This window comes from Balaenoptera ricei, chromosome 8, assembly GCF_028023285.1.
Source record: "Balaenoptera ricei isolate mBalRic1 chromosome 8, mBalRic1.hap2, whole genome shotgun sequence".
NCBI classification, from domain to species: domain Eukaryota; kingdom Metazoa; phylum Chordata; class Mammalia; order Artiodactyla; family Balaenopteridae; genus Balaenoptera; species Balaenoptera ricei.
In genome coordinates, this window is record NC_082646.1 from 72,158,423 (window position 1) to 72,181,823 (window position 23,401).

Genomic DNA, 23,401 nt, shown 5'->3' on the forward strand with positions numbered 1-23,401 from the left:
AATAATAACTACCTGGAAGTAGTAAAGATATTTATGTTAAAGACCAGACACATTACTTGGCAAGAAGCAGATACGTAAGAGTGGTGGCTAGGCTTATGCCTTCAAGTGCCAAATTACATCAGGTTAATATTGTGCATTAATTGAAATTATTACACACTCCTCTGCTTTCTTAAGAAAAAGACAATTGTGTTTTTAGTTCTCAAAATGAAACTAATCACCAAGGCCACAACAGAATAAATCTGCCTTCCCTAAACCTCTCAGATACCTACCTGGTCATGTTGCAGCATCACTACCCAGCAGGTTAATGACAATTTATATTAAACACCTGGCACATTGTCTGGCATGGAGCAGGCACTCAAGAGTGGTGGCTATTATTGTCATTAAAACAAAAGCTTACCCCTACCCCATCAAGTTCCAAATTATATCAACTTCTGTGTGAAATTAGATAAAATGCATTGTATACTCCTCTTCATTTTTAAAAGGATATAATGAATATAATTTTAATCCTTTCTTGATTTCATCGACACCATGATAAGAACATCGCTTAAGGTGCTGGACACTTATACTATCCACTCTCAGGGGCTATAAGACATGTAGGGCCAATAGCCTTGAACTAGTTGATCTCACATTATCTTTCTTTTTGAGGTTTAAATTTAATATAATATTATAGTTATTTTATTTCATTTCTTGTCATCAGGTTGTTAACTATCACTTCTTGCTGGTGTCACTGTAACTGTCTTTTGCAACTGTCTACCCACTCCCATTTTCATTTGGTGTGCAGTGAAATAAACAACAAAACAAAAACAAAACAACATAAACCATGCTTAATCGTTTTGTAGAATGGTATGGGACTGACAAGCCTATCTACAGACATTGAGTGCAAAATGTTTATTGAGTGTAAATATACATTTGTAAATTAATTATATATATTTATTTTATATAATGTATATTTTATAAATTTATTGTTATATATTTCTTATATATTTATCAAGAACTATAAAAAGCCTCTTTTTGGACATTTACTGCATTAATCTGTACTAGTGAACAGAAACAATCCTTGTCCAATTTATGGGTAAGCACAGAGTAAATAGATACCAAGTGAGTATTTATGAGTAATGATCAGGAATTTCATGGTCTTTTGTAACAACAGCTTCAACTAACTTGTGCTCAGGGGAAAAACAGAAAACAGCCAAACAAGTGAGAGCTGTGTGTGAATGAAGAGCCTACATTCACTGAGTGAGAACTTAGTAATGGTCAGGATGGCGGTAATGAACTGCTGTGACGCCTATTTCAGTTATCCAGAGGCTATTTTCTTGGTTTCTTCTCAGCTTTGTCTGGTTTAAGGGAAGTCTGCAGTCAAGGGACACCTGATGAGTGGGTGTTTTTTAGTTTCTTCCAAGGGGCACAGTCATCGTGAAGACAAGACAAAGTCTGTGATGTGGGAAGGGCTCGGCCATCCAGGCTGCACTCCTGGGAGGAGTGTGTCCCTGGATAACAGGATTCTGAGGACATCAGTAGAAACTGTGTTTTGTTTTTGGCAAATATGTAATTGGCTCTTGGAGCTGATGTGAGATCAGTCAGCTTTCAAATGTCCAGATCAAAGTCACCCTTTGGCATAAAAAACCCAGAGGATCTTAAAGGCCCTTTGAAAGCTCCTCAGCCCTGGGCCAGTTGTCCTTAGCACACCTTCACCAGTAGTCAAACAGGCTTAAGCAATCAATGCCTAACTTCTCTTTAGCACCAGTAAGTGCCATCACCGCAAACTTCCAGTTAAAATGTGAAGAATAAGTTCCCTGAGGAGCCCAAAGGCTGAAGAGAGAACATGGGTTAGAGAAAGGTTGGTTTCTCCTTTTCCTACTTTGCCTTGTGGTCAATCTGTGATGACTCGTACCTTTTACCTTTGTCTCAGAAGCTCAGGAATTTTCACTGGCCAAAATACTACTAAGAAATCCGTTTTGTTCTCTCTCTAGCAAGATAGAGAACCAGTTCCTACAGGTGATGAGGTAGAATAAGTGGGATGTTGTTGAGAAAGCATATTCCTACTTCTGCTTGATATAATTACAACCCATATCATATAATTATCTGTCTCACATCAGACTGTAAGCCCCATTAAAACCAGAATATCTGATTTGTTCACCCTTTTTAAAAAATAATTAATTAATTAATTTAGTTTTGGCTGCATTGGGTCCTCGTTGTTTCGCGCGGGCTTTCTCTAGTTGCAGTGAGTGGGGGCTACTCTTCATTGCAGTGCATGGGCTTCTCATTGCGGTGGCTTCTCTTGTTGTGGAGCATGGGCTCTAGGAGTGAGGGCTTCAGTAGTTGTGGCACGTGGACTCAGTAGTTGTGGCTCACAGGCTCTAGAGCGCAGGCTCAGTAGTTGCGGCGCCTGGGCTTAGTTGCTCTGCGGCATGTCTGGGATCTTCCCGGACTAGGGCTCGAACCCGTGTCTCCTGCATTGATTGGCAGGAGGATTCTTAACCACTGCGCCACCAGGGAAGCCCCCTGTTCACCCTTGTATCTAGTGCTTAGAGCATAGTATATGCTCAGAAACCTTTTGAATTAATTTTTTTTTTCCCGGTGCGTTTCACAGAGTGTGGGATCTTAGTTTCCCAACCAGAGAACAAACCCACACCCCCTGCATTAGAAGCGCAGAGTCTTAACTACTGGACCTTCAGGGAAGTCCCAATGAATGAATTTCTATTAAGTTTAAAGAATATAAGAAGGCCAATATGAAAATTCTCATTCATAGGATTTTTGGGAAAACTACTTAGCACACTATAGGTTTGGGGAAGACATGAGCTAAAAGCTTTCTAGGTATTTCTAGGAGGTTCTGAAAAATGCCAAATAGTAACAAATCAGTCTTTGGAGAAATCATCTTTTCGGTAAGTCATTGTAGTATCCATCCAGTTTTCAAAGTTGTAGCAAACATTGAAAGAAAGAAAGCTGATTTAGGAGGCAGTCATTTCTGCACTAAAAAGAAAAGATCAACCAAATACTGCTGGTCCTGTTCAGTGGCAATTCATGTTGACATTTAAAGGAAATACAAATACTAAAATATCAAGTACCTCATAAGCATATACTCTAGGAGTCTTATTCCCCCCCCCCCCTTTTTCTTTTTTTTGGCTGCACCCCACGGCTTGTGGGACCTTAGTTCCCTGAACCCAGGCCCTTGGCAGTGACAGCGCAGAGTCCTAACCCCTGGACCACCAGGGAATTCCCATTCGTTTTTTAATTTGAATGAAAACATGAAAATGGAACTTCATCTGATTCAGTTCAAAGGACATTACAATAACCTAATACGATAATTGCAAAAGAATGTATCAGAATCTTGGTTTCCACTAAAGAACAGACATTACCTAGTAGGTATTCCACCCCCCAAAAAAGAAAGCCAGGGAAAAAAATCTGATGAGGAAAGTGACATGAAAACATTTTTCAGGACTTCCCTGGTGGTGCAGTGGTTGGGAATCCGCCGGCCAGTGCAGGGGACACGGGTTCGATCCCTGGTCCCAGAAGATCCCGCATGCCTCAGAGCAACTAAGCCCGTGCGCCACAGCTACTGAGACTGTGCTCTAGAGCCTGTCAACCACAACTACTGAAGCCTGTGCACCTAGAGCCCATGCTCTGCAACAAGAGAAGCCACAGCAATGAGAAGCCCACGCACCACAATGAAGAGTAGCCCCCGCTCATGGCAACTAGAGAAAGCCCGCAGGCAGCAACGAAGACCCAACGCAGCCAAAAATAAATAAATAAATTAATTAATTTAAAAAACCATAAATAAACATTGGTGATCATGCAATTGCCACAGTTTCTAGCCATAATGGGGAGTAGATTGAGTATTACATCTCCAGAAAGGATACAAACTGCTGGTTATAGTAAAATATTTTTAAGAATATGATCAAAGGAAAAACAACAAATCAGATATCCTTGTTTTAAAAGTCAGCAATACCATTTTATTATGAAGTATCTATCTGTAGTTGAAGAAGGTGTCTTTTGACTGTGGCAGATGGTATTTTCCAGTATTGGCTGAGATAATATTTCCCATCCCACATTTTTTTTTTTTTTAAACCTTGTCATATTCCCATTAAGTGTTAGGTGGCCAGGTTGAAGGTAGGTGGTGCAAAAAGTCAGCATAAGGATTGAAATTAGCCTCATATTTTCTGTGAGTCAGATGGAAATACCACAGATAATTAGGCATTTAATATTGTCAAACCATGCGTCTCAGTATAGATTTGACGTTTTCCTGTTATTGTACCGTGTTTCACGATAGAAAAGTTCTAATTTGAAAACTTGACTAAACAATCACTCTGAAGAAATTATCATGAAAAATAAAAACAAAAAAGAAATCTCATTAGTAATAATCCCAAATATTAATCAACAAAATATAAAGAAAGCCACAACCTCAATGAGCTTGTATGAAATCCTCAGAGATTAAACTTTCAGTTCATACAGTCTTCCTACTCTGTCCTCTGAACTCCCAGAACACGCATTCATTTGGTTAGGACATCTGTGTTGATGTCCACTATGCCACTTATTTTGCCTGATGCTAAGGACAGAGAGGTAAAGGATGCTGTCCTTGCCCTCTGACCTTTGGCTCATGTCATCACTATAGTTCATATCAGGTTGCAGCTCACTGTACATGTATTAAGGAAAGGCCCAGGTCTTATTCACATTTGTTTACTGTGCCAAGCACAGTAGTCAATTTTAATTGTAGTAGAAAGTTTAAATGGTAATTTTTTTTTTTTGGTTATCTATTTTATTTTATTTTATTTTATTTTTTTCACACACACACACTGTATTTTATTTTTACAAGAGATAAATAGACTGACACCAAGCATTGTACATGGATGACCACAACAAAGGCAACAATGATTGCAATTACCAAACGTGAAACACACTCATACTATGTCATAATACTGACATTCAGTCCAGTAATCCTCCACTCTAACAGCTCCTTTACTTTGCAGTGAAAATTGATTTGTATATTCTTTGCCTCCGAGTCCTTGTGGGATTTTTTTTTTTTAATTCAAACAGAAAGTCACAAAAATTATACTCATCCTCATCAGTTCACTCAGTCCCATGTAATTAATTTTTTTTCATCTTGATCTTTTGTTAGCACTTTTATGAGTTCATCAGTTTTTCATTAGAGTTCTGAAAATGCTTATTCATTCAGTTCAGCAGTACAGTCAGTTACCAGAAACCTGTACTTGTCAGAGTCTTTTCCATGAATTTCTTGAAGATGAAACCCTTTTATAGGAACATATTTGCAAAAGCATCAGAGTACACCCAGAACTGTCTGTAAATGACAAAAGACTTAAAAATGACCACAGTTAAAGATTTGATGAAAGTTCATAATAATGCAGTTGACAAGAAAATTAGTTATTTCTGAGATATACATTTTAAAGTAATAACTAGGATTATGACTTATAACATTATACCAGAACATATAAGATTTTTAGGAATTTCATGTAATGTCTGAAACATTTATATTAACATATTTCCATACAAATAACCCAATGAAAGTTTAGTATTAGTTGTTTTGTTTGTTTGTTTTTTTGTACTGCAGGTTCTTATTAGTCATCAATTTTATACACATCAGTGTATATATGTCAATCCCTTCCCCAACCCCCTCTAAGTCTGTTTCTGTTTCGTAGATAGGTTCATTTGTGTCATATTTTAGAGTCCACATATAAGTGATATTATATGGTATTTGTCTTTCTCTTTCTGACTTACTTCACTTAGTATGATAATCTCTAGTTGCATCCATGTTGCTGCAAATGGCATTATTTCATTCTTTGTTATGGCTGAGTAGTATTTCATTGTATATATGTACCACATCTTCTTTATCTATTCATCTATTGATGGAAATTTAGGTGTTTCCATGTCTTGTGAATAGTGCTGCTATGAACATAGGGGTGCATGTATCTTTTTGAATTATAGTTTTGTCCAGGCATATGCCCAGGAGTCAGATTGCTGGATCATATGGTAATTCTATTTTTAGTTTTCTGAGGAACCTCCATACTGTTTTCCACAGTGGCTGTACCAACTTACATTCCCACCAACAGTGTAGAAGGGTTCCCTTTTCTCCACATCCTCTCTAGCATTTGTTGTTTGTAGAGTTTTTATTTAAAAAAAATTTTTTTTTTTGGCTGTGCCACATGGCTTGCGGGATCTTAGTTCCCTGACTGGGGATCAAACCCGGGCCCCTGACAGTGAGAGCGTGGAGTCTTGACCACTGGACTGCCAGGGAATTCCCTGTAGAGTTTTTAATGATGGCCATTCTGACTGCTGTGAGGTGGTACTTCATTGTAGTTTTGATTTGTGTTTCTCTAATAATTAGCGATGTTGAGCATCTTTTCATGTGCCTATTGTCCATCTGTATTTCTTCTTTGGAGAAATGTCTACTTAGGTCTTCTACCCATTTTTTCGATTGTTTTTTTTTTTGTTGTTGTTGTTGAGTTGTATGAGTTGTTTGTATATTTTGGAAATTAAGCTCTTGTGGGTCACATAGGTGGCAAATATCTTCTCCCATTCCATAGGTTGTCTTTTCGTTTTGTTTATGGTTTCCTTTGCTGTGCAAAAGCTTGTAAGTTTGATTAGGTCCCATTTGTTTATTTTTGTTTTTATTTTTTATTTTTTTCTCTATTGCCTTGGGAGACTGACCTAAGAAAACACTGGTACAATTTATGTCACAGAATGTTTTGCTATTGATCTCTTCTAGGAGTTTTATGGTGTCATGTCTTATGTTTAAGTCTTTAAGCCATTTTGAGTTTATTTTTGTGTATGGTGAGAGAGTGTGTTCTAACTACATTGATTGACATGCAGGTGTCCAGCTTTCCCAGCACCACTTGCTGAAGAGACTGTCTTTTTCCCATTGTATATTCCTGCTTCCTTTGTCAAAGATTAATTGACCATGGGTGTGTGGGTTTATTTCTGGGCTCTCTACTCTGTTCCATTGATCCATATATCTGTTTTTGTGCCAGTACCATGCTGTCTTGATTACTTTAGCTTTGTAGTATTGTCCGAAGTCTGGGAGGGTTATGCCTCCTGTTTTGTTCTTTTTCTTCAGGATTGCTTTGGTAATTCTGGGTCTTTTATGGTTCCATATAAATTTTGGATTATTTGTTCTAGTTCTGTGAAAAACATCATGGGTAATTTGATAGGGATTGCATTAAATCTATAGATTGCTTTGGGTAGTATGTTCATGTTAACCATATTACTTCTCCCAATCCAAGAGCATGGGATATCTTTCCGTTTATTTGAATCATCTTCAACTTCCTTTATTAATGTTTTATAGTTCTCAGCATATAAGTCTTTCACCTCCTTGAACAGGTTTACTCCTAGGTATTTTATTTTTGGGGGTGTAATTTTAAAAGGTATTGTTTTTTTACATTCCCTTTTTGATATTTCATTGTTAGTGTAAAGAAATGCAACCAATTTCTGTATGTTAGTCTTGTATCCTGCTACTTTGCTGAATTCTTTATCAATTCTACTAGTTTTTGTGTGGAGTCTTTAGGGTTTTCTATATATAGTATCATGTCATCTGCATATAATGACAATTTTACCTCTTCTTTTCCAATCTGGATACCTTTTATTTATTTTTTTCTTGTCTGATTGCTATGGCTAGGACTTCCAATACTATGTTGAATAGAAAAGGTTAGAGTGGTCATCATTGTCTTGTTCCAGATTTTAGCAGGAAGGCTTTCAGCTTTTCACCATTGAGTATTATATTGGCTGTGGGATTGTCAAAAACAGCTTTTATTATGTTGAGGTATGTTCCCTCTATATCCACTTTGGTTAGAGTTTTTATCATGAGTGGATATTGGATTTTCAGACAAAATAGACTTTAAATCAAAAAAAGTTACAAGAGAAAAAAAAGACATTCTATAGTAATAAAAGGCTCTATACAGCAAGAAGATATAATAATTATAAACATTTTCACATGTACTAACAGAGCAGCAAACTATATGAAGCAAAAGCTGACAGAATTGATGGTAGAAATAGACAGTTCTACAATAATAGCTGAAGACTTCAGTACCCCACTTCCAGTAATGGATAGAACAACCAGACAGACGATAAGTAAGGAAACAGAGTACTTAAGACAATAAACCAACTAGATATAACAGACACCTACAGAACACTCTACCCAAGAACAATAGCATACACGTTCTTCCCAAGTGCACATGTACATTTTCTAGGATAAACCATATGTTAGGCCACCAATTAAGTCTCAATCGATTAAAAAGATAGATATCATAAAAAGTATCTTCCCCAATCACAATAGGATAAAGTTAGAAATCAGTAACAGAAAAAAAAATCACAAACTTGTAGAAATGAAACCACACTTTGAAACAAGCAATGGATCAAAGAAATAAGGGAAATTAGAAAATGCTTGCAGATGAATGAAAATGAAAATTCAACATACCAAAACTTATGAGATGCTGTGAAAGCAGTGCTGAGGGGAAATTTACAGTCTCAAACGCTTATGTTAAAAATCAAAATAAATTTCAAATCAACAACCTACCTTTACAACTTAAGAAACTAGAAAATGAAGAACAAACTGAATCCAAAACTATCAAAAGAAATGAAATAATAAAGATTAGAGCAGAGATAAAGAAAAGGGAGCTTAGAGAAACAGTAGAGAAAATCAATGAATCCAAAACAGGTTCTTCAAAAACATTAAAAAAATTAACAATGTTTTAGCTAGATGGACTAAGAAAAAAAGAGAAAACTAAATTACTAAATCAGAAATGATAGTGGGGACACTACTACCAATTCTATAGAAATAAAAGGAATAATAAGCGGGTACTGTGAAAAATTGTACACCAACAAATTGGATAACCTAGATGAAATGGACAAATTCCTAGAAACATGAAACCTACCAAGACTAAATCATGAAGGAACAGAAAATCCAAATAGACCTATAACTAGCAAGGAGATTGAATCAGTAAACAAAAATCTTCTAATAAAGAAAAACTTGGAATCTGATGGCTTCAACTGGTGAATATTACAAAACATTTAAAGAAAACTTACACCAATTCTACTCAAAATTTTCCTACTAGAGAATGGACTTGAGGATATGGGGAGGGGGAAGGGTAAGCTGTGACAAAGTGAGAGAGTGGCATGGACATATATACACTACCAAACAAAATAGATAGCTAGTGGGAAGCAGCCGCATAGCACAGGGAGATCAGCTCAGTGGCTTGTGACCACCTAGAGGGGTGGGATAGGGACGGTGTGAGGGAGGGAGACGCAAGAGGGAAGAGATATGGGAACATATGTATAACTGATTCACTTCGTTATAAAGCAGAAACTAACACATCATTGTAAAGCAATTATACTCCAATAAAGATGTTAAAAAAAATTTTTTTTTCCAAAAACTTGAAGAGAAAGCACCACATCCTAACCTATCCTACAAGTTCTGGTACCAAAGTCAGAGAAAGATTTTGAAAGGAAAACAAAACAAAGTAAAACAAAAACCCTCCCATCCAATATCCCTTATGAACATGGATATAGAAACCCTCAACAAAATACCATGAAATTGAATTCAGCAGCATATTAAAAGGATTCTATAACATAACCAAATGAGATTAATTCCTGGAATGAATGATTCAAAATATGAAAATATATCAATGTGTTACTCCACAATAACAGAATAAAGGGGGAAAAAAACCACACATGATTATCTCCAACGATAGAGAAAATGTATCTGGGAAATTTGAACACCCTTTCATGATAAAAACTCTCATAGGAATAGAAGGAAACTGACTCAATATAATAAAAGCTATATATGAAAAACCAACAGTAACACCATACTCAAGGACAAAAAACTGAAAGCATTTCCTCCAAAATTTGGAATAAGATGAGACTTCCCACCTGAAACTATGAAACTCCTAGAAGGAAACATACTCGGTAAACTCTTTGATATTGGTCTTAGCAGTATCTTTCTAGATATTCCCAGGTTAGGGAAACAAAAGCAAAAATAAACAAATTGGACTACATTAGACTAAAAAGCTTCTGCACAGCAAGGTAAATCATGAATAAAATGAAGGGACAACCTACTGAAAGAAAGAAAATATTTGCAAATCATATATCTGATAGGGGTTAATATCCAAAATCTATAAAGGCTCATGCACCTCAATAGCAAAAAACAACAACAAAAACAAACAAAAAAAACAATTCGATTAATAAATGGACAGAAGATCTGAATATATTTTTCCAAAGAAGACATATAGATGGCTAATAAGTACATGAAAAGGTGCTCAATATCTCTAATCAGGGAGATGCAAATCAAAACCACAATGGGATATCACCTCACACTTGTTAGAATGCCTATTACAAGAAGACAAGAGGTAACAAGTGTTGGGCAGGATGTGGAGAAAAGGGAACCCTTGTACACTGTTGGTGGGGATGTAAATTGTTGCAGCCGCTATGGAATACAGTATGAAGATTCCTCAAAAAATCGATAATAGAACTACCAGCAATACCACTTCTGGGTATTTATCCAAAGAAAACAAAAACACTAACTTGAAAACATATATGCATCCCTTTGTTCATTGCAGCATTATTTACAATAGCCAAGATGTGGAAAAAACCTAAGTGTCTATTGATAGATGAATGGATAAAGAAAATTTGATATATATATAAGATATATATTTTTATATTTATAAACATATAAATAAATATATACATATTTACCATATATAAAAATATTTATATATTTATCACACACACACATATATATAATGAAATATTATTCAGCCATAAAAAGGAATGAAATCTTGCCATTTGTGACTATATGGATGAACCTCGAGGGTATTATGTTAAGGAAAATATTAAGTGCAATAAATCAGACAGCTCACAGATACAGAGAACATATTGGTGGTTGCCAGAGGTGGGAGGTGAAGGGTGGGCAAAGTGGATAAAGGAGGTCAAAGGTCCAAACTTTCATTTATGAAATAAACAAGTTATGGGAATGTAATATACAGACAGCATGGTGACTATAGTTAATAATATTGTATTGTATATTTGATAGTAGCTAAGGGAGTGGATTTTAAAAGTTGTCATCCCCCACACCCCAGTTTTTTGTAACATTGTATTGTGATGAAAGTTAATTAGATTTATTGTTGTGATCATTTTGCAATATATACAAATATCAAAATCATTATCTTGTACACCAGAAACTAAGCTAAAGTTGGGACTTCCTGGAGGTCTAGTGGTTAAGACTCTGCGCTTCCAATGCAGGGGGCACACGTTCAATCCCTGGTCGGGGAACTAAGATCCTGCATGCCACGTGGCATGGCGCAAAAAAAAAAAGAAAGAAACTAAGCTAATGTTGTATGTCAACTATACCTGAATGAAAAAAAAAAATCCTTAAAACATCACTTAAAAAAAAAAACCTCCTACAAATTTACAGTTATCAAAACAGTGTGGTAGTGGCATAAGGCCAGTCATATAGAGCAATCATTTAGAATAGTAGAGCCCAGAAATAAACCTTTGTACATGAATGGCCAAATGATTTTTGACAAAGACGTGAAGACCATTCAATGGGGAAAGGACAGTGTTTTCAACAAACGGTGCTGAGAAAACTGGATGTCCACAGGCAAAAGAATGAAGTTGGAGCCTTTAATTAACCCTGTGCAAAAAATTAATTCAAAATGGATCAAAGACCTAAATGTAAGACCTAAAGTGATCTATCTCTTAGAAGAAAACATAATACAAAAGTTTTGCAAGATTGGCAGTTATTTCTTGGATATGATACAAAAGGCACAGGTACTAAAAGAAAAAAAGGACAAATTTGAATTCATGAAAATTTAGAAATTTTTTTCATCAACAGAAACAATCATCAGGGTGAACTGGCAATCCACAGAATGGAAAAAATATTTGTAAATCATGTATCTGATAAGGGAATATTATTCACAATATATGGAGAATTCCTAAACATCCACAACCAAAAACCAAACATTAATAATGGCCAAAGGAGGGACTTCCCTGGTGGTCCAGCATTTAAGACTCTGTGCTCCCAATGCAGGAGGCCCGGGTTCGATCCCTGGTCAGGGAACTAGAGCCCACAAGCCACAACTAAAGATCCTGTGTGCCGCAACTAAGACCCGGTGCAGCCAAATAAATAAATAAATAAATAATAAAATAATGGCCAAAGGACGTGAGTAGACATTTCTCCAAAGTAGATACAGAAGTGGCAAATAAGCACATGAAAAAATGTACAGTGTCACTAATCATTAAGGAAATGCAAACAGAAGTATAAGGAGATACCACTTAACACCTATTAGGATGGCTACTATTAAAAAATCAGACAATAACTGGGAGTTCCCTGGTGGTCTAATGGTTATGATTCAGCGTTTTCACTGCTGTGGCCCAGTTTCAATCCCTGGTCAGGGAATTGAGATCCTACAAGCCGTGCGGTGTGGCCAAAAACAAAAACAAAAACAGACTATAACAAACTCTGGCAAGAATATGGAGAAATTGTAACCCTTGTATACTTTTGGTGCACAATGTAAATGTTAATGAATGTACAGCCACTGTATATGTATAGCTTGAATGTAAAAAGGTACAGTCATTGTGGAAAACAGTAGGCCAGTTCATAAAAAAAATTAAAAATAGAATTATCATTTGGTCCAGCATTTCTACTTCTGGGTATATACCCAAAAGGATTGAAAACAAGGTCTCAAAGAGATATTTGTACACTCATATATATAGCAGTACTATTCACAATAGCTAAAACATGGAAGCTACCCGTGTCCATCAATTGATGAATGGATAAGCAAAATGTATATACATACAGTGGAATATTATTCAGCCTTAAAAAGGAAAGAAATTCTGACATATGCTACAAGAGGGATGAACTTTGAGGACCTCATGTTAGGTGAAAGAGGTCAATAAAACAAGGCAAATACTGTATGATTCTACTTATATGAGGTACTTAAAGTACTCATAGTCATAGGGACAGAAAGTAGAATGGTGGTTGCCAGGAATGGAGAGTTATAGTTTAATGGGTATAGAGTTACAGTTATACAAAGTGAAAAGACCTATACAGGATGAACAGCACTCCTAAATGCTTACTCAGCACTTGTTTGCTCTGTGTTTACATATAATTCTGACAAGCTTTATTTCTGTTCTCTTGAGTACAGATTAACTGAGCAGATGACCACAGAGACTCTTATTATGTTGCTTGACCAGTATTTACCAGGTCTCACTTAATCCCTATAGGCTCTTTGTCCTATACCAGTATACTTAGTTCAGTTTTTGGGTTTTTTTGCTGTGTTGTTAGTTTTACTGCACACCAAATGAAAATGCACGTGGGTAGATTGTTGCTAAATACAGTCACAATGACACCAGCAAGAAGGGATAGTTGACAACCTGATGGGAAGAAATGAAAGAGAATAACCATAAAATTATATAGATATTAGACATCAAAAAGAACTGAAACCTTGATTATATCTAGTCTGGGGCTATTGGCCCTACACATCTTATAACCCCGAGAGCAGCACTGTCTTTATGCTAGCACATTAAGTAATAATTTTATGATAGTGTCAATAGATCCTCAAGAAAGGATTTAAATTATATTCAGTTTATTCTTTCTAAGAAAGTAGAGGAGTATACAAAGCATTTTACTAGCTTTTCAAACAAGCTGATGTGATTTGGCACTTGAGGGGTAGGGGTAAGCTTTTGTTATAATGATGATTCCTAAGTGCCTGCTCCCTGCCAGGCAACGTGCCAGATGTTTGATATAAATTGTCATTAGTCCTGCTGGGCAATGAGCCTGCAACATGACCAGGCAGGTATCTTCCAGGTTTGGGGAAGGCAGATTCATTCTGCTGTGGCTTAGGCAATTGGTTTTATTTTGAGAATGAAACACTTACAGATTGCTTTCCTCTTAAGAAGGTAGAGGAGTGTGTACTGATTTTACTTAATTTATCTAATTGAGCTGATACAGTCAGATAAGCTTTTGTTATATAATAATAGACGCCACTCTTAAGTACCTCCTTCATGCCAAGCAATGTGTTTGGTGTTTAACATAAAATATTTTAACATAAAATATTGTTACTCCCCATTTTACATGTTGAGAAACTGTGGCTCAGAGAGATTGTTATCTGCTCAAGGACATAAGTGAGTCAAAAAGGCAGGACTCAAATTCAGTTGTTTAATACCCCAAAGCCTTACTCTTCCCAATCCCAGGAAACTCCAGTTATAGAGGAAGTCCCCTCATGTGCACGGTATGGTTTGCCAACAGAGCCCATAAAGGAGCTGTCTGTGTAAGGAACTTCTCGTACAGTGGGAAGGTTCCTGTTTCTAGCCCTCTTCTCCATGGAACACTATTCTTACTCAGGGAGAGGAGAGCCATTCTGGATGGCTCTGAACCAAGGGAGAATTTTAGTCATCTCAGAGGAACCCACCCAGAGTAATTCCTTGGTGTTACCTGCTGAGCCTGTCCACCCCTCAGAGTGACCAGCCTGGCCCTGGTTTACCACACTAAGCATTTTCCCTGGCAGCTGAAGTCACCCTAGAAATGGCCTCTGGATTTGGGAAGGAAACTCTCCTGGTACCTGCTACAAGGAAGTTTCCTGTGTGGTTGGGAAGAGCACCCCAAGGGCAAGTCAACACAGCTCTGTAGGAAAGTTAGGCCCTCTCATTTTCCAAGAATGACAAGCCAGGAAAACTCCACAGACACGATATCCCTTCCTTCATTCTGCCATGAATGTCTTTCTGCTTCCTTGTCTAACTTAAAATCTACTGAAGTTGTCTCCCTGGTTCTAGGCTCTTAATGGCAGTTGCAAGGCTACAGCTGCCTGTAGTTGGGGATTTCCCTTCCCCTGGTCGGTTGGCCATGATAATATGCCTTCAGGTTAGGCTCTGGTTAAGTGGTGTCTCCTGAGGGCAGGCCTTTGTAGGAACAAACTGTTTTGGTGTATTTCAAAACAGTTCTTTCCCCCTCCTTCTCTGGATGCACAGGGGATTTTTCTGTTACCTATTGTGAGAACCAAGTGCAGCTTGTAGAGGCAAATCCCACCAGGGTATATTTCTCTCCTATGTACTGTGAGAACCTGTTGAGCATCAGGACTTAAAATTCACACAGTTGTAGGGGACCCCTTATGACTGGGTGCCCCTGGAGTTTTTAACTCTCAGAGTTGTCCACGCTGTGTCTCCAGCAGTTCTTCAGTTACAGTTCAGGTTTTTCTACCATAGCATTGGCTCCAGCACTTGTTCCCACTGAGGTTTCCCCTTGTGATCTCTGCTCCAGTAAGCCATCACCCACTGCCTGTCTCCCCAGTCTTGGGGGCAAAGGTTTGCTTTCTGTTCCCTCTCTTAAGGATCCTAGACAAGTTGTTTCTTTTCCAGTCTCTTCAGCTTTTTACTTGTTATGACAAAGTGGTGACTTCCAAGTTCTTTACACGCAGAACCCAGTCCAATGAATTTTCATTTGAAATTCTGTTAATTGGACGGCTCTGAACTTCCCCTAGTCTGAGAAGAATGAATTATTGTAGCTGCTGTTGCTACTGCTGCTGAGGTTGTTACTGTTGTGATTTTGCTGTTGTTGAGTCTATTTGATACACAAATTGTACAGAATTAAAGGAGTAAGCCTTTAGGTGTAACACTTTTAAATGCATGGAAACTCACAGAATTCTCAACCAATGTATATGAGGTGACAGATGTTCACTAAAATTATTGTGATAATCATTTCATGACATGTAAGTCAAATCATTATGCTGGACACCATACACTTCAACAGAGCTGTATGTTAATTATATTTCAATAAAACTGGAAAAAATTTGAAAAAAACCCCAGAATTTCAACCAGATATGGGTCTCTGGCACACTCTGATAAATCATCGTCTAAAAACTTTTCAATAAAAAAGCACAAGATACTCAGCTGAAAAAACAACGAAATAATGCTACTCATAGCAACATGGATGGACCTAGAGGTTATCATACTAAGTGAAGTAAGTTAAAAAGAGAAAGACAAATACCATATGATATCACTTATACGTGGAATCTAAAATATGACACAAGTGAACCTATCTATGAAACAGAAACAGACTCACAGACAAAGAGAACAGACTTGTGGTTGCCAAGGGGGAGGTGGAGTGGGGATGGGATGGATTGGGAGTTTGGGATTAGTAGATACAAACTATTATATACAGAATGGATAAACAACAAGGTCCTACTGTATAGCACATGGAACTATATTCAATATCCTGTGATAAACCAATAACAGAAAAGAATATGACAAAGAATGTATTAATATGTATAACTGAATAACTGTGCTATACAGTAGAAATTAACACAACATTGTAAATCAACTATACTTCAATTAAAATAAATTTTTTAAAAAGATGTATATATAGTGGAAAATTACTCACCTATAAAAAGGAATGAAATAATGCCATTTGCAGTCACATGGATGGACCTATAGATTATTCAATTACCTGAGATAAACCGTAATGGAAAAGAAAATTTAAAAGAATATGTATATATATATATATATATATATATATATATATACACACACACACACATATATATATATAAAACTGAATCACTGCTGCACAGAATAAATGAACACAGTATTGTAAATCAACTATACCTCAACTGAAAAAAGTTTTGAAACAAAGCACAGGAATCTAAGCTAAAAGTATGGAAATAAACACTGCAGTTAGAGTTTGTCACAATGTTGTAAAAAATGTTTTTTCCAAACTAGATTGTTTCCACCTTTTAAACATTTTAAACTTTAAAACCTGATTTCCAGGTTGAAAAGTTATGAGGGACTTCCCTGGTGGCGCAGTGGTTAAGAATACGCCTGCCAATGCAGGGGACACAGGTTCAAGCCCTGGTCCGGGAAGATCCCACACGCCGTGGAGCAACTAAGACCATGCGCCACACTACTGAGCCTGCACTCTAGAGCCCACGAGCCACAACTACTGAGCCCGCGTACAACAACTACTGAAGTCTGTGTGCCTAGAGCCCGTGCTCCGCAACAACAGAAGCCACTGCAATTAGAAGCCCGTGCACGGCAAGGAAGAGTAGCTCCACTCGCCACAACTAGAGAAAGCCCAAGCGCAGCAACGAAGACCCAATGCAACCAAAAATAAATAAATAAATTTATTTAAAAAAAAAGGTAATGAAATAAGAATATACGATCAAGTGCCAAATAATCAGGTAACTATTTTTAAATCAGTATTTTCCTTGGCGAATTTCTCAAGTTCAATTTCTGTTAAGTGCTTCAGTTAAAAGAAGTCTCAGGTAGGGCTGGATGCAACATAAGCAAGGTGCACATGGTAAGGTCTAAACTTTGAATTCACTTGGTAAATCAGGGACGGGCTCAGAGGAGAATGGTTTTGTATCTCACACTAGGAGACTCTAGACTTCTGAAAGAACCCTAGGGTTAACCTTCCTTTCCCTGTCTTGTTCCTGGAAACTTCCATGGGGTAACCAACTCTGCGTGTCAAATAACATGAGAGGAGTGTTTCAAATGTTTGAGCTCACAATTTCGAAATCCTATTGAAAAGCTGCGCTACCTAGCTAGGTCCGGATTCTCTGCTGGCTGGGATTAGATTAGAGTCCTATAACAGCGGTGAGACTGGCTGGTAAATCTGCCACAGTAAATTATTTTCCATTATTTAACAAACATTGGGTGAGTGCCACCTGGTGTGCAACACATGCTGCTAAGTGCCAAAGATTTTTTTTTTTTACCTTGCCCCCAGCTCAGCACCAGGACTCATTAGAAATTCAGAGGACTTGATGGATGAGTTCATGTCAGTCCCTCCCTATCTTGAGAGACTGACTTTTCAAGAAAAGCGGAAATTGCTGGAGGCTACGTTTAGCACCCTCTGGGTACAGACCCTGTATCCTGCCTCACACCGCTAGCCCTTTGTAGCCACCAAAGATTTCAGAAGGGGGAATGAATGTAGGCTTTAAAGGTTGAAGGCACACGTGGCAGCCAGGGGTAGAGTTCTGAGTCCATAAAGTGACATGGTTACAAATTCGGCTTCTAAAGTAGTCCTTTCTTAACCATTTTGTCATCACCATTGCACTGGTGAAAGCAATGGTTCTCTCAATAGGAAAAGGCAATTCCCCGGCACACGTACTTACAAATGATTTCAGAAGATTGATACGTCAGAAACCTCAGGTCTTGGAAGTCATGTCGGCAAAAGTGTTTTGCACCTGAGTTTTAAAGCCTCGCCTACAACAGTCTTAAGTGGCAGAGCCCAATTTACATGCCGCACAGTATCTGCCTTGCCGCGTTCGCCAATTTAGTCTTGCTGCTGAGTTCCTAACCCCGGTCTGGGTCTCAGCCCCCGATTTCTGCCTCCAGACTCCAAGGTGCACTGAACCCGCGATCCGCCATCCTGAATCTTTCCCTTGCACATCTTGCCTTTCCCGGCTCTGCGCCCAAGCGCACTTGCGCGCTTCCAACCGGTTATTCCATTCCCCGGATCCCCCACCGCCCTGCCTGAGAAGAGCCAGTTTCAGATATCCAGTTCCCCTGCCCCAAGGTTTTATTCCCTTGTAACAGTGCCACCGCTGCGGTTAAGAAGCAGAAAATTGGAATAAGGGCCTCTTGGAAGTTAGGTGTCCTGAGCCCGAGACCACCAAGCTGCAAGGGGAAGAGATGTGCCGCGAGGCAGCCGCCGTGTCGAACAAAACACTGAAGCTTCTTGACACTGAGGTCTGGGGCGTGGACCTGTGGCTCGGGTCACTCGTGGCTCGTTTCGGCTAGTTTCGGTTCCGCCTGAGAAAACCAGCTACCTGGGATTCGTGTTTTATTCCACCGCCCCGCGATGCCGCCGCAGTGCTTGCCGCGCTGGAGGGTCTGTACAGGCTGCTTGGATCTTGCGCTATGTGCTCAAACCCAGCGATACTGCGGACAGTGAGAAGCTTCGTTTTCTGCATTCTATCTGCTGAGGACAGCAAGTCAGCACCTCAGACCTTTCTGGAAGGCTTAGAGCAGGAGCTCCGACAGAGAGATCCAGAAACGTGCTGGGCAGGGTGTAGGAGGGTGGAGGTGCTGGGTAATCGGGCTTTACAGAGCACACTTACTGAGAGTCGGTGCAGGTTTCGTGGACGCAGGTCCTAATCATGCCGCTCTGAGCATACTTAGGGCGGTACTGTGAGCATCACCTGGAGGCCCCCGAGCGCCAGTGTCATTTTGTGAGTGCCTGTGCTTTGGGAGTGCGCACATGTGTGGAGAACGTACTGAGTTTGTGTGTGTGTAAGAGTATGACTGAAGTGAGAGCGAGGATTGCACTCCGCTGGACTCTTTAGCACCATCAAGCTTGGCGGGCTTTCTAGCAGAGGACTGAATTGCAGTAGACGTGGGTGCAGGGCTGGAATCACAGGTCACTGGAACATCTTGGCAAACAGCAGCCGGAAGCAAGGGGCAGCTGGGCAAATGGTTGGAGAAGGAGGCTGAACTTTAGGTGATGAATGGCGGGGGAGGAGGCGTGGGGCTAGAGGTCCGCTTGGAAGCTTTTAGCCTTGCACTTCCCTGCTCTGGCCCAGTAGGGCATCCAGCCCCTCCTTAACCCACATGATGGACCAACCAGCATGACTCCAGGCAGCTGCACAGGGTGCTGATTGGGAAGATGGGTTGCGATCCCACGGAATCCCCTATGAACTTCCCTGGTAAGCACTTCTGGATCCCCACCTGGGCAGAGAACAGGTACATACTTACTACTGATAACATTCCTTCAAGATGAGAATATGATCCCCATTTCAAAGATAAGTATACTGAGGCACTAGAAGTTACTAGCCCACGATGTTTCCACCTGGAAAAGGCACAGCTGCAACAGAGTTCCAGTGTGACAAAGTTCTTGATCCCCTGTGTCTGATACCCACAAGCCCTGCCCTCCTGTGTGTGATTCCAGCTGCCTGAATCAGACCCCCTCCTTGGGCACAGAATCATCAACTCTACTGTGCATTAACCCTCGAAGCTGCACTTGCACGGAGGTCTGCGGTCAGACCTAGGGGAGACAGGGTTCCTTGTAATGCTGGACTCTGCCCGACAAGATCGCACAGGTGGGGATGGAGTGGGACACGTGCGTGTTCAAAACCCGCGAAACCGAACAGCTGAAGTTAACCATGACGTCAACCTGTCCTCAAATTCCTACTCACTTTTTGTGTGTTTTTCGTTGGTCCTCACCAACCCCCCCCACGTCCCCCTCCCGCCCCTGCCATCAATGACCTCAATGCAGATACAAGTGGGGTGGTCCTTCTGGATGCTCCAGGTTCTGGACGCAAGTGATGACACAATCCTTCTGGGGCTCAGATCCTTCCCCTCATTGGTTGCCCAGAGCTCCTGGACCACCCCAGACCCAGAGCAGCAGGAATAAGAGCAGCTGCTGGTGTTGGGAGGCATCAGGCGCACTGCCCAGCTCGAGTGTCACTGCCACTTCTGCCACAGTGCCATCGCCTGAAGCCAAAGCTACCGCCACTGCTCCCTCCTCTGCTCCAAGCCACCTGGTTCCTGCTGCCAGGTAAGCCCGGAGATTCCTGCTTAGCTGGGATTCTGTTTTTCTCTCTCTCCCCTCTCTTCCTTCTCTCTCTCCATTACTTTTTCTTAGCTGCTCTCTTCCAGTCGCAAAGGCTCTGTCCACTTCTGTCTAGGTCATTTCACACAGCCTGCATCACTCTGCAATGCATCCCAGGCTCCTTCCACAGGTAACACTGGATGGTCTCAGTTCACGCACTCCCTGCTTCACTCTCCCAGCGCTGAGGCGGGCTCCAGTTTCCTTTCCCGCAGCACACGTGCTTAGGTCAGTTTGGGATGCTGGAGCTCCCCTGGCACTGCAAGCAGATCTGGACGCAGAAAGAGTTTTGTGCAGATGGTGCTCTCACGGATCACGTCTTGTGCCCAGCGGACCGCGGGAAATGCTTCGGAACCTGGGCCAGCGCAAGCGGGTGGCAAATAGGTGCAGTGACTGAGGGGCAGGCAGCCATTAAACGCAAGCCCCCGTTGTGGGTTCTGGGAACTTTTCTCCCAGTTTAAGTCCTGGGTCCCAATTTGAGACCCTTCCAGCTTGATTCTTACAGGGTACTCTTTACCAAAGTGTGGAGCAGCTGAGCAGTAGAATGTGGTTCTTCAGTTTCTCAGGGATTCCAACCGCAGAAATTTGTCCTCGGTAATCCCCTCCCCCCTCCATGTATGTGCAAAAGCCCGGCACCAGGAGGACAGCTCTGGGTTGCACAGTGGGAAAAGCTGTGGTGACAGGTACTCGGACTCTGTCCTCCAGGAGTCCTGGCCAACACGTTGTATGTGAGAGTGAGTGGAGTGATGGGGCGGGGGCTATGGACCAAGACCTCCTCACCCAGTTGTCCCACTAGGTTTCTTTGCTAAGCCAAGCATGCTGCAGCCTTACTGAATCTTCCAGCAGTCCACTTGGCTGAGCAGGAAACGATGGTGAATCGGAGTGACATGACTAGCATGAAACCAGGACGCCAGGGAGTTAGGGGCAGAGGCAGGAGCAGAGCCTGGGTCTGTGGGCTCATTGAATGTGTTATTTATTGCTCCAAGTGCTGATGTTATTCTTCCCTTGCAGAGAGTCATCATGGGCTTCTGGAAGTTTCCCCCCTTCCTGGTCCTCAGCATCCTGGTCTTGTACCAGGCAGGCATGCTCCACTCAGCACCATTCAGGTGAGACAGCCCTGCCAGGAGCGCTCCCACCTCCATCTGTCCCTGGATCATAAAATTCTATGTTCTCAGTTGTGCTGTGCTGAATCTGGCTCTTGGTGGGGTTGTGTGTGAGGGGTGGTAATGTATGAATGTAAACGTGTATATAAGCTTATCATAAACTGTTTATGAGACAAAGATGTGTAGCACACAGTGTACAAACATACATAAGATATACAGTACTCGTTATTGTAAATTTCATATAACATTGCTTTTTACCAAATATTTGTATCTTCAGCAAACCTATTTACTAATTTAACCACAATTTGAGAAATAGATTGCATCCTATCTGCTAACTACTTTGCCAATAAATTTGTTATTAAATCTGATGTTACCTATACATCTAATTTCTCACCCTCACTCAAATTACATTAAAGTGAAATGATTTTCAGATTCAAACTAACATTATCATTTAATTTTTAATAATGGCTGTATTTAATACTAAGCTCATAAAATTCCTGAAAATCTAACCATCAGCTTTCACAAGCCTATATGATCCACTTGGAGCAAACCATTTCTTTTAGGTCACACCAGAGCCTAAATCCTGGTGAAGCAGCATTTTTGGATGGACACTGGCCTCATGCCCTGTCCATTGAGATTTGGGGCAGCCACATCCTCAGGGGAAGTTGCAGAAACCAGGAAACCTGGCTGCTTATCCTGGGGAAGGAGTAGTCAGGGGCTCAAAGCCTGTGTTGGGCTTGCTTCCCCTCCCCAGGTCGGCTTTTGATAGTCGTTTTGATCCTGCTACACTCAATGAGGAGGAATTGCGCCTCCTACTGGCTGCAATGGTGAACGACTATGAGCAGATGAGGGCCCGTGAGCTGCAGAAGGAGCAGAAGACAGAGGGCTCCAGGTGAGGCTCCCTGCCCCACCCAGCACAGGGCATCCGCTCCCTCCTTCATGCCCAGGAAGGCATATCCCAGAGCCACCTTTGGGTTTTCTGACACCCCTGGAAATGTGTATGGGGAGTGATTGTGGCATTTTCCCTAATGGCCTATGATTTTCTGCTGTGATGACCGTTTCTAGCAGAAATACTTAAGGTTTATTGGTGCCTCTGAGAGCAGTAATTTTCCATGATGATCCTGTGGGGCAGCACCTGCACTCAAGCTCTCACTAACAGGCCTTTTCTTTTTCTCCATCCTGCAAATCAGCATCACTGCCCAGAAGAGAGCCTGCAACACTGCAACGTGCATGACCCATCGGCTGGCAGGCTTGCTGAGCAGATCTGGGAGCATGGTGAAGAGCAACTTGTTGCCCACCAAGATGGGCTTCAAAATCTTTGGTGGGCGTCGCAGGAACTTTTGGATCTGAGCAGCGAAATGATTCTAGGAAGAAGGTGACTGCCCTTTGTACTGTCAGGTGGGAGGATAAATGACTGGGTATTGCAGGGGTGCAGTCCACACTCTAACCCTCTGTGGGTTCATATGGGTGAAAAATCCACAGGGGAAGGCACCCACACCAGTGTCTGGAGAAAGAACATAGAGTCCCAACAGCTGAAACCCCTAGAACTTGGATTCATTTCTCTCTGTTTTTCCAGTTTCTCCCTGTGCCACTGAGATCCTCCAGGAAATATAGATCCTATTTATTTAAAACACAGTTCCCTGGGTTATAACTGTGATTATCCTAGCATTTGAGTTTGAAAGGTAATTACCCTATCCTTTTGGAGCATACCCTACAGTGTCATATACATCTGAATTCAGAGTATAGACTTGGGTTCAAA

The 23,401-nt window shown here is 40.5% G+C and overlaps 1 protein-coding gene across 1 annotated transcript; it reads left to right on the plus strand.

Moving 5' to 3' along the window:
- The first annotated feature begins 21,559 nt into the window (after positions 1-21,559).
- LOC132369866 (calcitonin receptor-stimulating peptide 1-like) lies at positions 21,560-23,021 on the plus strand. The gene is given in 4 exon segments (XM_059929569.1): positions 21,560-21,645; positions 22,397-22,534; positions 22,833-22,975; positions 22,978-23,021. Coding segments are annotated over 4 exon segments (411 nt in total).
- Positions 23,022-23,401: the final 380 nt, after the last annotated feature.